The 15,616-nt window shown below is 40.2% G+C and overlaps 1 protein-coding gene across 2 annotated transcripts; it reads right to left on the bottom strand.

Moving 5' to 3' along the window:
- Positions 1-207: 207 nt before the first annotated feature.
- Positions 208-13,205, bottom strand: bmp16 (bone morphogenetic protein 16). Of its 2 annotated transcripts, none has more exons than XM_061681550.1 (3): positions 12,887-13,205; positions 4,858-5,231; positions 208-3,775 (listed from the first exon to the last, which is right to left on the bottom strand). In XM_061681550.1, exons 2-3 carry the CDS (start codon positions 5,222-5,224, stop codon positions 2,820-2,822), a joined length of 1,323 nt encoding a protein of 440 aa, XP_061537534.1. In that variant the 5' UTR covers positions 5,225-5,231; positions 12,887-13,205; the 3' UTR covers positions 208-2,819. The 2 variants fall into 2 exon arrangements, with proteins under 2 accessions (XP_061537534.1, XP_061537535.1); XM_061681551.1 differs by lacking the exon at positions 12,887-13,205 and adding an exon at positions 10,293-10,346.
- Between the last annotated feature and the right edge of the window lie 2,411 nt (positions 13,206-15,616).

Here is a 15,616-nt window from a genome sequence, read left to right as displayed (position 1 = left end):
TGTTCAAATATCGTACCTCAAAATGTTTTTCACAAGTCAAAGCAAAAAAACAAAACAAAAAAAATGGCCGAACGACTGCTTGTATCTAAAAAAAACGACTCAAAAGTCGTACTGTTGTCAAAAGTCATACTAGAGCGGCTCCAACTACTGGAGACAAATTCCTTGTGTGTTTTTTGGACATACTTGGCAAATAAAGATGATTCTGATTCTGATTCTGAAAAGTCGTATCACAAGGCACCACTATACTTTCTTTGTCTTAGGCACAAATAAAAAGTCTTTGGGTGTGTTCAATTTTATTTTAACTCACTGTAGTTTTCATGATCATCTTTATATCTCTAAATATATGATTTCATTTGAACAAATGGATCTTGTGGCTTCACTTCTGTGTCTGTAGCTGCAGAATACACATGCGTGCACATAGAAAAATCTCACAGGCACAGGTTTGTTTTCTTTATTGGGAGTCATATTCGGAGGTTTTACAAGCTGCTGCTGCATCGGTGTTTTCACAAAGAGAGAAGAGAATGCAACACTGGAAAAACAATGAGCAAAGAACACGTCGTTTTGAAAGGCACAAAATGTGTCATCATAATTTTTCTTTGCTGTTGGCACATGCAGACACAACGAACGAGACTTCACTTCGGCACCAACGATGATACACACACACACACACATAGATAACAGGGGTCGACACTAATGTGGTGAAAGTCGAGTCAACGTCGAAAAGTCGCTGATGATGTTATTAATGGTATTTGAGCATATAGGTCTTCAAACACCCAATTTATGAAGAACACACACGTCAGAACACAAGAGGATCGACGTGGGCTGGGTGAAGACCCGCGAGCTGCTGGGACAGTTCACAGCTCCACAAAGCATTATAGTCCAGTGAGGAAAGCAGATGGGCGAGTTGACAGTCCACAGTAAAGTGGCCGTTTGGAAGACGCGATGCTACATGATTAGCGATGAGTTGGCTTGAGTAAAGTCAACGTCACGTGCTAAACATCATTGTGGAGTAGTAATGTTGACTCATCGACTAGCCAATTAATCTGTTCATTCCCGTTAGTGACTTGCCGACGTCATGCTTTAAATATCATTGTGGAGGAGTAAAGTCGACTTGATGACTAATCGACTAATTGGTTCAACCCCTATCGGCGACTTGTTAATGCCACGCTTTAAATATCTTTGTGGAGGAGTAACTAATTGGTCCAACCCCTATAAGTGACTAGTCGATGTTACAGTATAAATGTTATTGTGGAGTAGTAAAGTTGACTCATCAACTAGTCGACTAATCGGTTCAAGCCCTATTAGTGACTAGTGGCTGTCACACTCCAAACATCGTGGAGTTGTAAAGTCGACTCATCAACTAGTCAAGTTATCAATTAGACTCCTATTAGCGACTAGTCAATGTCATAGTCTAAACGTCATTGTGAAGTAGTAAAGTCGACTAGTCAGTCCAATCCCGAGGTCATACACGCACGCACACTCATACACACAGCTTTGTTAGTGGACACCACTTAAGTTGTTTATGTTGCTCAGCTGACATGATGCACAAACATATAAAGCTACAGTATAACTTACTTCATGTGACTGTGCAGTTTATCTTAAATATCACTGAGATTAAATACACCACAAGGCTGCAGTCTTTAAATACATTTTAAGTTAAACAATGGCGCAACGGTGGATTGAGATGGAATCGTATCAGATCACTTTCACGTCTGTAAAGAAAGGTTTTCTTTTAAATAATAATGGAGTACAGTTAAAACAACAGCGCAGTTTTTTTTTCTTTCTCAGCATTGTTGATGTGTTTTGTATTTAAATAGCTGGTGAAAGAAAGATGCTTTCACGGCCACTTTTTCATGAAGATGCTTTGATGGCTGACGTTTATCGCTATTGTAAAACAAAAATGAGTGTTGCCACCCTTTTCCCACTGCACGGTATACACTCGCTATTGACACTTTCATATCAGTGTTATGGGTGAACCACTGCTGGTCAGTCACTGATCAAGAAGCTTAAGCGGAGTAAACACATATCGATTTTTTATAATCTTAACCAATTGTTAGAATGTAAGAGGCCTCACATAGACAAGCCAATGATTGAGAAGGAAAAATTTATCTTAGCACACCCCACACCACAAGAGTATAGCTCAGGATCATTTTTTTTCGAGGCATCCCATAATCGGGCCTTTCCTGACTTTGATCAGAAGGGGTGGAAAAGGTTCAAATTTGGTCCGATTGCCGGTATGTGTGTACCCCATTTTAGCTGTGGATGCAGTGTTACACTCCACAGTCTCCATTGTCCGTAGGAGTTTAACCTGCTTATTTGTCTATTGTTCTGTATTTGCAATCGTAAATAGATAATAATTTTAACATTTACAATTGTCAGCCTGACCATTTTGCGAGCAGTTCAGGGACGAGAAATAACTCTTAACACATCCCACACCGCAGGGTAATTGCTCAAGATAATCTTTTAGAGACAATTGATAATCTGGCCTTTGTTGACTATGATCGGAAGAAGTGTGTGTGCGTGGGGGGGGGATTCTCAAATTTGGGCCGATTTGCAATGTTTATGTACACTATTTTAGCTGTGGATGCAGTGTTACACTCCACAGTCTCCATTTGGCTGCAACCGCCCTCAGTCTCCTCTCAGATAAAGGTTTTCTCATTGTAGCTCATGCGTTCAATTCTGCATGTTTTTCGCACCTTCTGATACCGTGCAGTGGAAAAGTGCCGGCATATTTTCTGACATATATGCTAATGTTGGGATTTTCCTTGCTGGAGAACATCCTGCCATCATTTTCCTCCCCAGACGGTTTCTCCTGCACGCTACCGGCACCCGCAGCCCTCCACCACCATGTCCTGGTAGTTCTTCAGCACCACGCGGTCCTGGGGGTCCAGGTAGAGAAGGGCGATGGGACTGAGCGAGGTGGGCACGCAGCTGGCCCGCGGCACGGCGCCGTTGACTGAGTTGACCAGCGTCTGCACCATAGCGTGGCTGGAAGAATTCATGTGGTCGGCCAGGGGGAAGCGGCACTCGCCCAGGCAGAAGAAGGCGTCGTAGCCGCTGGGCGCGATGATCCACTTGTGCCAGCCCACGTCGTTAAAATCCACGTAGAGGGGATGGCGGCGGCAGCGGTTGCGGGAGAGGAGCTTGAGCTTGGCCGCGCGACCGCCGTTACGTTTAACCCTTCCCGTTTGGCCATCCCAGCTCGGCGTTTTATACGTTTTAACCCGGCCCCACTTTTGGTCTCTATTCCAACTTTTCCTGGGCACCCCACTAAGGTTTCTTTGTCCGTGTTTGACCAACGATTCTCCCCGCCCGTCATGACTATAAGTCACCAGGAGGGGCCTCTCCTGTGCCCAGCTGTGCTCGTCCTGCCTCACTGACCTACAGACCCTCAAGTGCCCCCTCTTGTGTCCCTCCCCTTCCCCCAAACCGGTGCTGTTTTCTGGCACCACCTCAAGGAGAAAGTCAAGGTGGTCGTCTCCGTTCAGGGCCAAATCGAAGAGTTCTGCGTTCAGGCTGAATGCCTCCCAGAGGCCGCTGGATGTATGACTTTGAGGCTCAGCGGCAAGGAATCTGGTCTCTAGTAGGGTGGGGCGCGGGTCCTGTTGGCGCCCCGAGAGGTACAAGTTCAGTCTGTGGGGGCCGGGGCCCAGGGAGGCGCTCCTGGCGGTACGCAAGAGGCGGAGCTCAGCCGAGAGCACCTTCTCATCTGGGGGGATGGAGGAAATGTTGAAGGAGATGTGCGCCCATTTGTGGTCCTCTGCTGTGAGGGGCTCTAGGAGAACACCAACAGAACAAAAAATAAAATATGTAAAAATACATCATTGCTTGATGGCTGGACTTTATTTTCTTCTGTAATTTACACAGATAAACTAATTGGTCACAGTGTTAGAAACAGCTGCCAATAAAAATTAAAAATTAAAAAATAAAAATCCATCCATCCATTTTGTACAGCACTAGTCCTCGTTATGGTCACCAGTGAGCTGACTTTGGATGAGAGGCGAGGTACCCCCTGGACTGGTCGGCAGCCAATCACAGGCGACATATAGACAAACAACCATTCATACTCACATTCACATCTACGGATAATGTAGAGTCTTCAATTAACCTAAGAGACATGTTTTTGGAATGAGTGAGGAAGCCAGAGTATCTGGGGAAAACAACAAACTCCACACAGGAAGGCTGGAGCCTGGATTTGATCCCCCAACCTCATAGCTGTTTTGGCTGATATGCTAACAACTCGATCACAATGCAAATCTGTCCAAAATTAAAAAAATAAAAATGAAAATAAATGATAAAATAATAAAAATTAAGAATAATCTAAAAAAAACAACTAAAAATAAAACAAAATAGGCCTAATTGAAAAAAAGAAATCAAGAAATAGTTGTTTATAAAATAATGGAATGGGCACCCCTGATAAATAAACAAGTATAATAAATCTAATAAATATTTTACTAGTGATACATAGTTATAGCAACAAAAACAGTAACAATAATAACAATGACAATAATAGCAATAGTAATAGTATATAAATATATAAATATATATATATATATATATATATATATATATATATATCTACAGAATATACATATACGTACACAGGTGTGTGTGTATACACGTACTACAGCAACCCATCTAATCTATTACGGGCATGCTCGGACCATGTGTCATGTCTTGATTGTTAAATGAGACTGGTGAAAGATATCTGCACCTGTCATAAAGTAGATTTATACATCACCATAGGCTGATAAAAGAGAACATATAAACAGCTTCCATGGTGCGGTCTAAAGGTCCTTTGCTTGCTCTCATTTTGACACTATCTATCGTGTGGTCACGGTGTAGCAGTGGTCTTACCGGTGTGGTGAAAGCTGCGTACGGTGTTGGCCTGCTGCACGTGCTGGCTGGGGAAGCTGAAGGAGGGGTCCTCCAGCATGTGGTACTGCTGCTGGTGGAAGCGGTACAGATCCATGAGGTACCGAGGGACCGGCACACCAGGCCGAGGGTTGGGTTGCGAATGCAGTCCCAGGCGGCTCAGCAGGAGACTCTGGATGGTCTGAGCTAGGCCCGGTTCCAGGGGGAAACCGGTCAGCTGGGGCTCCGAAGTGAAGGGCGGTGCGCCGGCTAGCCTGCCATTGTCGACCTCGCCGGTGTCACCCTGGCCACCGGACAAGGCTTGAGGTAGCAGCAGGACCATGAGGAGCAGGAGGTTAGCAGGGAGCATGATGGACCTAACATGAGCAGCAAGACATTTGCTTCAGTCAACAAGAAACATTACTTCATTAAGAATTATGCTTGGAAATATTGGGGGGAAAGTCTTAACCACTATCATGGAAAACCTTAGTTGAGCAAGCATCCAAGGAGTGTGTATTTTGCTTTTCTTTGGCTTTTTGCAACACATCCTAAAAGATGTCACACAAGACAGCATATCGCATGTGTGCTTAATTGAGCAAGCATCAAAAGGATTCACTTTTTTTTTGGCTTTTTCTTTGGATTTTCAGTGGTACTTCAAAATGACATCATGCAAGAGGTCAGCATATCATGTGAAACCTCAGTACACTGGTTATAAAAAGTCTACACCCCCAAATGCAAGTTTTTTGTGATAAGATAGAGGTTGAATCAGAAAATAACACTTTTTTGGGGGAGATTTTGTTATAATCCAATTCAACCAAAGATGAACATTTTGGGCAATTATTCTAAAAGGTATGCTTGGCGCAAACACAATACTGTTTGTCAGGAAAAAGATCAGCATGATGCTTTGGGGCTGTTTTTCTCTGACTGGAACTGGGGTCTTACACAATTTTGAAGTAATTATGAACTGTTCAACATAGGACTCAGTGTTAGCATAATCCATTCTTCTGATAGAAAGCAAAAAAAAAAAAAAAATGTCAACTAAGCAGAAAAAAAGACAACTAGAAAAGCCTACGAGAACACCTGAACTTTATTTGCGGTTCATCAGAGGCACTTTAAATGGCAGCAGGTGTGTGCTGACTCCCATTTACTGAGTTTGAATGTGATTGGTTAATTCTGAACAAAGCCACATCCCCAGTTAGAGTAAAAGAGAGTGCGCACATTTGTGGAACCACATTATCTCAGTTTTTTTTTTAACTTCCCCTTGAAAATATATCTTTTTTTTTTTTAAATAATTTGAGTTGTAAAAGTAATAGGTCACATTAATGGTGGAAAAATACTTAAAATGATTTCTCTTGGTCTCATGTTTTTGTATCACAAAAAAAAAAAAACCCTGGCATTTGAACAGGGGTGTGCAGAGCTTTTATATCCACTATACATCACAAGAGCTCAGTATAAAGGTGCTTTGCTTTTTGCAACTTCTGCTGTTTTTTGTTATTCAAAAACAATGTTTTGCAAGAAATCAGCATGGAACTCATGGAGAGTTAAATTGAGCATTCAGCAAAGGATTAATTGCACCTGTGACTTTTTTGTAACACTTATTGTATTCAAGAGGTCAGGATATGTGCTATGAGAAGAATATGAACAAATTGGGGGTTAAGACCATCATCCAACAACCCTCCTAATTAGCATCAAACCTTAAAAAAGCATTGCTCATAATGACTGTGATGAGAGCTGATTCACAGCAAGATGAGCTCTACCATCCTCTCCCCTCCCCTCGCACATACCTTTTTGTGTGTCAGCGCGGGAACGTGACCACAAACTGGGAGTTCACACAATTACGACCACAGCTAACAGCATACCACCATGAAACAGATGTTAATAAGTCAACCGGTCATTAAAGAGCCAACACCCCTCCTAAGGTGAAAATTGAGCTAAGGTGTAAAAAAAAGGTCAAATAAAAGAAGCCAAACCAAAGTGATCTGATGTAGTAAGATGCACAAGTAAAAAAAAAAAAAAAAAACGGTCTTTAAAAGAAACCACAGTTCCTTGTCTGCCCTTCTTTATCTCTTTATGAGGCATCGAATCGATTAACGCCGAGATAAGTGAGGCGTTTACGGCCTGAGCGAACACATAATGATGTCGTAATGGTCCGCTAATCTGGCCACATTGTCAGAAAAGAGGTTAGAGCGAGGCTACAGGTGTGACCGTATCTGTATCTTTTATGCGTACGTGATTGCGTAACGCGGGGTTCAAAGGGCACGAGAGAAGCAGCGTGGGATTGTCGCCGGCCCTCCATTACGGTGTGACAGTTGGCCCCACCCGGCAGGGACTGTTTCACCTGAGGCTAAGGCAACACAGGACAATTACAGACCAGACGCCTCTCCCTCGTTACTAAAAGCACAATGAGGACAAGCGGAGGAACATCTCGCCTGTACTTTCCTCATTTACTAAAAGACACCGAGCGGATCAAAGGTTCACACAAGAGGAGCAGGGCACTCACAGTTTACACAACACATACACACGTAGAGGTGCAAGAAAAAATTACTGAGTATTTGTTGTTGCGTGTAGGAGTAAAATAAGTGACCTACTTTTTTTCTGGAATAAATTCATAATATTGTGAGAGTAAAGTTGCAATCTCACGAAAACGAAGTAGTCATTTTACGTGTGTATAATGGTAATGTTACAAGAAAATATAATATTACAAGAATAAAGTCTTAATGTTACGAGAATGAAGTTGTAATCCCATGAGGATGAAAGAGCCATTTTATTTGAATAGTGGTAATGTTACAAGAAAATGTTACACTGTAATATGATGAGACTATAGTCGAGATATTACGAAAATAAAATTGTAATATCATGTGATCTCACATTCAAGAAAATGTCCTAATATTACGAGAAAAAAGTTGTAATCTCACGAGAATGAAGTAGTACTTTTACGTGAATAAAGTGGTAATGTTACAGGAAAATGTCATATTATGCGATAAAGCCACAATATTAAGAAAATAAAGTTGGAATCTCACAAAAATTAAGTAGTAGGTAATTTTATGTGAATAAAATGGTAATGTTATGAGAAAATGTCATACTATTATGACTTTATTCATGGGAAGAAAAAAGTTATAGTCAGAAAATAAAGTCATACTCTCATGAGCAGGTGTAAAATAAAACAAAAAGTTTTCATTTCTTTAGAATAGGGGCATAATATTACAAGAAAAAAAGGCAAAATATTATGTCATCGTATTTCCCCGAGTGTAAGACTGTAATTTGACAAAAGCAACATTATTTTTTTTTAAAGAAAAAGAGTTGCAATATTATGAGAATAACGCTGTAATTGCAGGGGAATGAAGTAGTTGTTGAATAGCAGTAAAATGTCCAAAAAAGTAATACTATGAGGGAAAAAAGTCACAATAGTGAACCCGTGAAGTCGTAATCTCACGACTATGTGTAAAATAAAAAATAAAATAAAGTTCTCATTTTATTAGCATAAATTCAAGAATAATACCTATCATAAGCATGAATCCAATGAATAATATATGTCTGTTCCTATTGCATATATGGAGAATGTGGGAATTTTGCCATTCACTTTCTTCTTTTCTTCTTTTCTGTGCCCCTAACACTGCTTTGTAGCTTCTTTTTTTTTTGTAGCTGCCTCAATCATCTTATTTAAAGTGTCCCAAACAGGTTCCCCTCTTCATGTGTCACGTTGGCTCCACCCACAAATACAGTATATTGACATTTTTATGATTTTTTTTTTTTTTAAACCAACATTCCTGTGGGAATTTCTTTTTAAAAAGGCAGTGATTAATGTTTTCGGGTGAAGGTCAAATGAAGGTTTTAAGGTTGTGTCCGCCATAAGATATATTGGATGTCATCTGACCTCCCTTAGCAGCAGACAGTGCGGTGATAAACTCCCATCCTCTCTTTTTATCTGTTTATTTCAACATGCCTTTTCCCCTTCCTCCTTCACTATAACCGTGTCCCCTTTACCTCAATGGCTTCTTTTTCACCTCCCATTTTATTCTATTTTTCCAAAGCCTTATATGAATGGTGTTTTTGCGGAAGAGCGCGGCATACGGACGGCCCCGAGTGTCACTGCAGCTGGCTGATTTATCCGCCGCCGCTGTCTTCATGTTACGCCCGATCCTAACTTTCCTTTCCTGTTGCTCTTCCCGTGTTTCTTTTCCCAAATTCCTCCTCTCTCTTTCTCTTTCTGACTTCTCAGTCCCCCTGCCACAGCTAGCGCTCGCTCTGTTGTACTTTGGAACATGCTGCATGCAAGCTAAAGATTTCACTCGCTTAAAAGTGAACCATTGAGAACTGGAATGCGCTAACTCCATTTGGCCATATCTCTAAAAAGAAAACTTGTTTAAATCAAGGTGTAGTTCCAAATTTGACATATGGGAGGCAGTTCTTTATTCAACTGAGCACCTTTCCTGATTCATTCGTGCAACACTGGGCCAACTCCCATTTCCAAACCAGGCTTCACCTACTGTAAAAAACATCCCAGAAAGTGAGGTTCAGAGATTGATAGAAGACTCAGAAAGTTAGTAGTGTAGTGCTTTAGTTTGGGTGCGATTGCATCTGCATGTTAGTATGAGTGAATGTTATTTTCCATCTTTCATACAATGATAGATTTGACTGATGTTTGGACTTAGACCACTGTTGCGCAATTATTATTATTTTTTAATCCTAGTGTGTTTCTTTTCGTTCAGGCAACTGAGATGATAGTGACAAGGAAAGCAACCTATGAAAGTAAAGATAATAACTACCTCAGTTGTGGATAAAAGTGCAAGCAATATGATCAATATAAATATCCAAGATGATCTAATTCCAAAATCATGATGTTTAGCAAAAGGCCAAAATCTGAGGAAAACCACAATTACTGTAAAAACAAGTATCCAGAAGCAGTAACCATTGTCAATGTCAAAATTGAGTTACCACACTATAGTTCTCAATGGCTCAATTTCACACAATTTTCCATGGCGAGCTTATAAAATAACCATTTCTGAGAACCAAAATTGGTTCCAGGACCAGCACAGGCCTGTTTACTAAACAACAAATACAAAAAAAAAACAACACAGTTAACATCAATTTATAAGATCCAGAGTTGGTCAGTAAGCCAGATATCCATTTGTGTGAACACATAACAACTTAAACACGCACTGTATGCATCTACATACAGTTTGAACCACACTGAAGCCTTCATTAAGTACACCTGCACCATCTAATACAATGATTCCCAGTCACTGTGCTGCAGGAAATAATCCAATTTCAACAAATTGGTTTGAAAATTATTATTTATATCCTGGAAATAGTGCATCTTTCTATGCCAGCGACACATAGTGACAGGCAGAACAATGAAATGCTCTTCCACTTGATGGCAGAAGGTACAATTAAACAGATATCCATCATTACATAAGTACAGTGGTACGTTGACTTACAGTACATGTGAGTTACAGGCCGTTGCTTGGTTGATTTTATTTTTGCTCGGTAAATTTGAGCACCAAGCAAGCATCAGATACACCGCAGCTCGAATGAAGTGGGGGGAAAAAAATGAAGAGCCACAGTCGGCGATGCACTTTCAGACAAAAGCCCACACAAATGCAAAATGAAAACACTCACAAGGAGCATGCAGCAGACGTTCAAACTGAACTAACCGCGTAGTAAACGGCCAATCTGACTGACTCCAGATCCTTACATCACTCACTAGGCCACTCCCCCGAAAGGCACATGAATACTACTGTATGTACAGTCATTGCATTTTATAAAACCAGTTTATTTCTTGACATTCTCTTTTATTATGTTTGTATATTTATATTTGACAGTACAGGGCTATTATCCTTTAATAAAAAAGCAAGAAAAAAGTGTGGTGGCTGGAATAGATTAAAGGCATTTCAATGAAGAATCACGCAACGAATTTAACTCATATTGTCAAGGTACCATTGTATCGAAACTTTTGTGATGGTTTTGTTTGGTGCCGTGAGTTTTAAAAAAATGTAAAATACAGTATTTACCATGGCTCAATAATGATTTGGAAACACCAATCTAATAAAATTTTGCTCCGCAGATCCAACTTACATACACTTTACTCATTTGCAGGCTGTTTGAGCCTCACTGGAAACATCATTAGGTACATCTGCACCATCTAATGCAATGATAATAATGCTCGGTAGTGATTGACATATTGTCAGACAGGCAGTATATTAACAATACGTTTATTACTATGATGCTGTGGATGTGCACTGCATCATACTGAGAAGTGCTTTTTTTTTTGGTTACCTTATGAGAGGGCCAAAATATTAGAAACAAGTCTCATTGTGATGATGATGAAAATGTTGTGCAAGTGTAGTTTGGCTTCATGAGATGTCCTGTACATTACATTTAGAGTTAAGTTCAGTTCAGATGTATTGGACTTTTAAGTATGATACAGTTGATTTAATCTTTTAGAACTGCTTGTGATCAATTTAGGTACCATTTTTGTGCAACTTATGCAATACATATTAACTGAATCTTTATTGAAGTACAGTCCCCCCCCCATATTTCAGCGCAGTTACATAATGTTACAGTGGGCCCTGCCTTGTTTTTGATACACACTTTAGCTACGCTACTGTATTTGAACATTGTTCATGATGGTGGTACTTGGAAAGAGAAATATTTTTTCAGTCGGTACTTGTAAAACGTTTACAAACCACTGACGTACAGTATAAAGGTGCATTGTGGTGAATAGGAGGGAGCCCCCTTCCTTCCCCTCCCTGCCCTTACAACAAGCATGGGTGGAAATATTGACATATCTCACTGGTGACTGCGAGCGTCATGCCGCGTCTGACAGCTCGGCCGTATGTGAAAAATACAGACTGCCTGCTTTTCGCATTAATAACACGCCGGCAGCAGCAGCGGCGGCAGCCTCACAACGCGCTGGCTCAATTACCTGCTGCTCTTTAAACTCATAATGGGAACACTATTCAGGTAGCTTATAGCGCACTGGAGTTTGGATTGAGCAACTGCTGTGTTTGTATGCATGTGTGTGAGTTTTCCCAAGCGTGGCTAATGTCTTAAGCAGCACACATCCAGACCGATGGGCGTATTTAGAGTGCTTCAGCATGCCTAACTATCATCTAAGAAAGTATCCCCTAAAAATACCAATGGTGACAGTTGTCATTGCAACTTTTATAGGGACAGCAATGCTGTCATGTCTAAACTGCACCACTGATACTCATAAGGTTCCATAATCCCATAATAGTCCCAGTGGTTGGTGTGTTGTCAGTCCAGTAGTTGTCCTCATTCATGTAGATGCAAAATGTGGTTATTTATTCATTAAACAGTGTAGTTAGGCTGCCAAAGTGTATTAGCGTGCTGGTTCCTTGGGGTCCCCAATAAGCGTACGGTGGCCTTTGAGGGGCAAAAAAATAAATAAATAAAAGTTTGGTAAAAGTAGTTCTAACTAGTGGGTCTAATTCCTAAAACGTTAGACAAAATTAATTATTTTTAGACATGACAGTACAGGTACATCTCATTAAATTACAATATCATGGAAAATTTTCATTCAGTACTGTAGTTCAACTCAGAAAGTAAAACCAATATAATTTGTAACACGACATATAAAATAATCAAAATTATTTTAAAATATAGGGATGAGGTAGGAATTGGCTTTCTAAACCCTATTTTCCTGTGTTTAATTAACCTCTATCAATATCGGAGTTCCACTTTTTGATTTGAGCTACTGAAAATGACCCTTTCCACCATATTCTAATTTATCGAGATGCACTTAACTCATGACGTCGATTTTACTACTGTATCTAATTTAATTGAGGTTTGGAAATGGTTTGAATGCAGCACATTTCAATATTCATTTTCAAGAAAAAATATTTGTATTAAATGTACTTTCTTTTAACAAATAAAACAATGTTCCTGTGTCAAACTGATGGTTGATTTTAATGATAAATTGCAATAATTGCAGAGTGCTGCATGATTCTGCTTGGGTTGAAATCTGAGGTGTGCGTGCATGCGTGTGTGTGCGCGTGTGCGTACTGCTCACCTCCAGCTGTGTTGGGATGTACGCAGTGTCCATGGCTTATCCTTGAGCTCCAGTGTTCCGATCCCTCGGCTCTCCCTCCTGCTCCTTTGGACAGAGTGGATTGTGTCAAGTCTTGTGTGGACTTTTTTTTTTCTTGTTGTTGTTGTTTTTGATTCTCTGAACTAAAGCAAGTGTCTGTCTGCATGTAAATACTCTACTACTAAGTTGCGTAATGGTCCTTCCATATTGTATCCAAAGGTACACTTTCCACTTGTGTGTGCTGCTTTAAAAAACTGTGCAGGTGCTAATGTGTGCATGCAAAGCAGCAGCACGAGTGTGAGTGAATCAATCAACTCAATGTTGGACCTCAACCCTCTTACTATATTGTCCCGCTCCCTTCCTTTGCTGTCTCCGCCCCCCTTTTGCTCTCTCGCTCTCTCTCTCTCTCACACACACACACACACACACACACACACACACACACACACACACACACACACACACATGCTCGCTTTGCTGCCTTATCTGCCTCAAAGTGACCACCAGTTAAACTCATCCCAGTTACTTACTCCCCAATGATAATTTCATATCCAACGTAACCGACTAAACACGCATTTGACATTAAACAAACTACCAAAAATCATGTTTTTTTCCTCCCCCTCTATAACAAACCTACCTGCTGCGTTTCAATAGAGCCATTGCTGTGGGACAATGGCTCCTTCATTATAAATACGTGGCCCCCATAACTCTGAACGGGATTTGGTTATAATAAATAATAAAATCATCTGTATGAATGGATGAGTCAGCGACCCGTGAAGTCAGCGCAGTTTGCGTTTGTGATTGGATGGAAGAAGGGGGAAAAAAAGGTAGGCAGCGTTCGTTCACTATTATACGGGAGAAGCAAGGTGCACCCGTCCTTTGCGGAATTTGTATTCATGAAGCTGGCCCATGAGCAAACGTCTCTTTTGGATGCGTCGTCTCACATATTACCGCTCACACACGCACTCGAAAACTCTTCTCATTCATCGCAGCACACACAAAGAAAATCACACCTACCACACATCCATCAAATTGTTTTTCCCTGAGAAGAAAAATTTTATCTGCCAGTCAATTAATTTCTGAGACAAGAGACTGTAATGAAAGGGCATGATTAGCACATTTATGATTTGGTTCCGATCTGTGGACATTCACGTAACGACGTCCCATTCAAGCAAAATTTGAACGCCCTAAAAGTTGAACCATTCCAAAGCCTCTGCACATTTGTAATTTAGTTAAACGTATGTTAAATTGGTGTATTAAAGTGTAGCACAGTCTAGATATGATTAGTTTATCTTATTTTACATGAGCATAGTGTGTCTGAGCTTAGTTGAGTGTAGCGTAGTACCATATTTTAGCACATTTTAGTGTAGCATCATTTGTCATAGCTTAGTTTATCTTATCGTATCTTAGTTAAGTTTATGTTAAATTGGCATATCTTAGTGTAGCATAATCTAGTTTTGCTGAGTATATTTTTGTAATGTGTGTCTGAGCTCAATTGAGTGTAGTGTAGTACCATAGTTTAGCATACTTTTATGTAGCACATTTGTCCTTAGCTTTTATCTTGTATTAGTGTAGTTGCTCAGTGTGGCATATTTGAGTTGATGTTAAATTGGTACATTGTAACGTAGCATAATCTAGTTTTACTAAATGTATCTTATTATGAATTTATATAATGTGTCTGATCTTAATTGAGAGTGGCATAAAACTATTTGAAATTAGCACTGCGTGTCTGACTTAAGTTTAGTGTAGCATGATTCACCTTAACATAGCATAACATATTTTAGCCTAGTTTAGCGTTGCATCATTTAGTGTGGCTTACTTTAGCTTACCTTGTATTAGCTTAATTATTTTACCTCATATTAGCAAAGTGTCTCATCTTGTATCTTAACAAAGCATAGTTTCTATTTCCTATATCTTAGAATAATTGAAGAACATGAAAAATACAGCATACCTCCATAATGAGGTATATTACCACCACTTTCAATTTCAATTAACTAGCCATACCTTTAGTAAACCTACACATCATGTTATTATGATTATTAACACAGTATCAGCTGAAGCATTAATGGACAAAGTTTGCTGCAAGCTGAAAATCTTGGGTCAAATGTTTAAAGGCATTATAGCGGACATTCTTTCACATATGATCTGCGGCTTTACTAACCGCTGCCTCCTCCTCCTCCTCCTCCTCCTCCTTCCAAACGTGAGGCGATTCCAGCCTCCAGGTTTCCCATCCTCTGGAAAAGACGTCTGCTGCCTTGTCCCGTTGACTTCCGCTGACGGGGGTGGAGAGAAACTTTTCAGCGCCCTCTTTGCAAGTTATCCATTCCTGCTGCATCCTAGAATGCACTATGAAATCAAAATCAACAACGGCTCAAACGTTGAAGGGGACATACTGTATTGTATTTAATGGACCTTTTCAACATGATGTCACACCTATTTGCGGATGGCAAAAGCACAAGCACAGTCCGAGTAAACATATTGTTCCGTCATCTGACCAAGGTAGACCAATTGAGAAAGCAGGGTAAACACTTGAATGAGCATTATTGCCTTGTACTGCTGTAGTTTTGGTGTGTGAAGCATCAGTCATAAAAAAGATGTTAGGTGATGTAAACTGCTTCGACATTAGCCATAATTTCCATTTCAACAGGTAAGTAGATTAAAAAGAGAAATGTGGTTGAAATTCAGACGATCAACATGATACATTGATGGACT

This window comes from Phycodurus eques, chromosome 7 (genome assembly GCF_024500275.1).
Source record: "Phycodurus eques isolate BA_2022a chromosome 7, UOR_Pequ_1.1, whole genome shotgun sequence".
NCBI lineage: Eukaryota > Metazoa > Chordata > Actinopteri > Syngnathiformes > Syngnathidae > Phycodurus > Phycodurus eques.
Note: the sequence above shows the minus strand (reverse complement) of the source record. Positions and strands in the feature narration are given on the sequence as shown.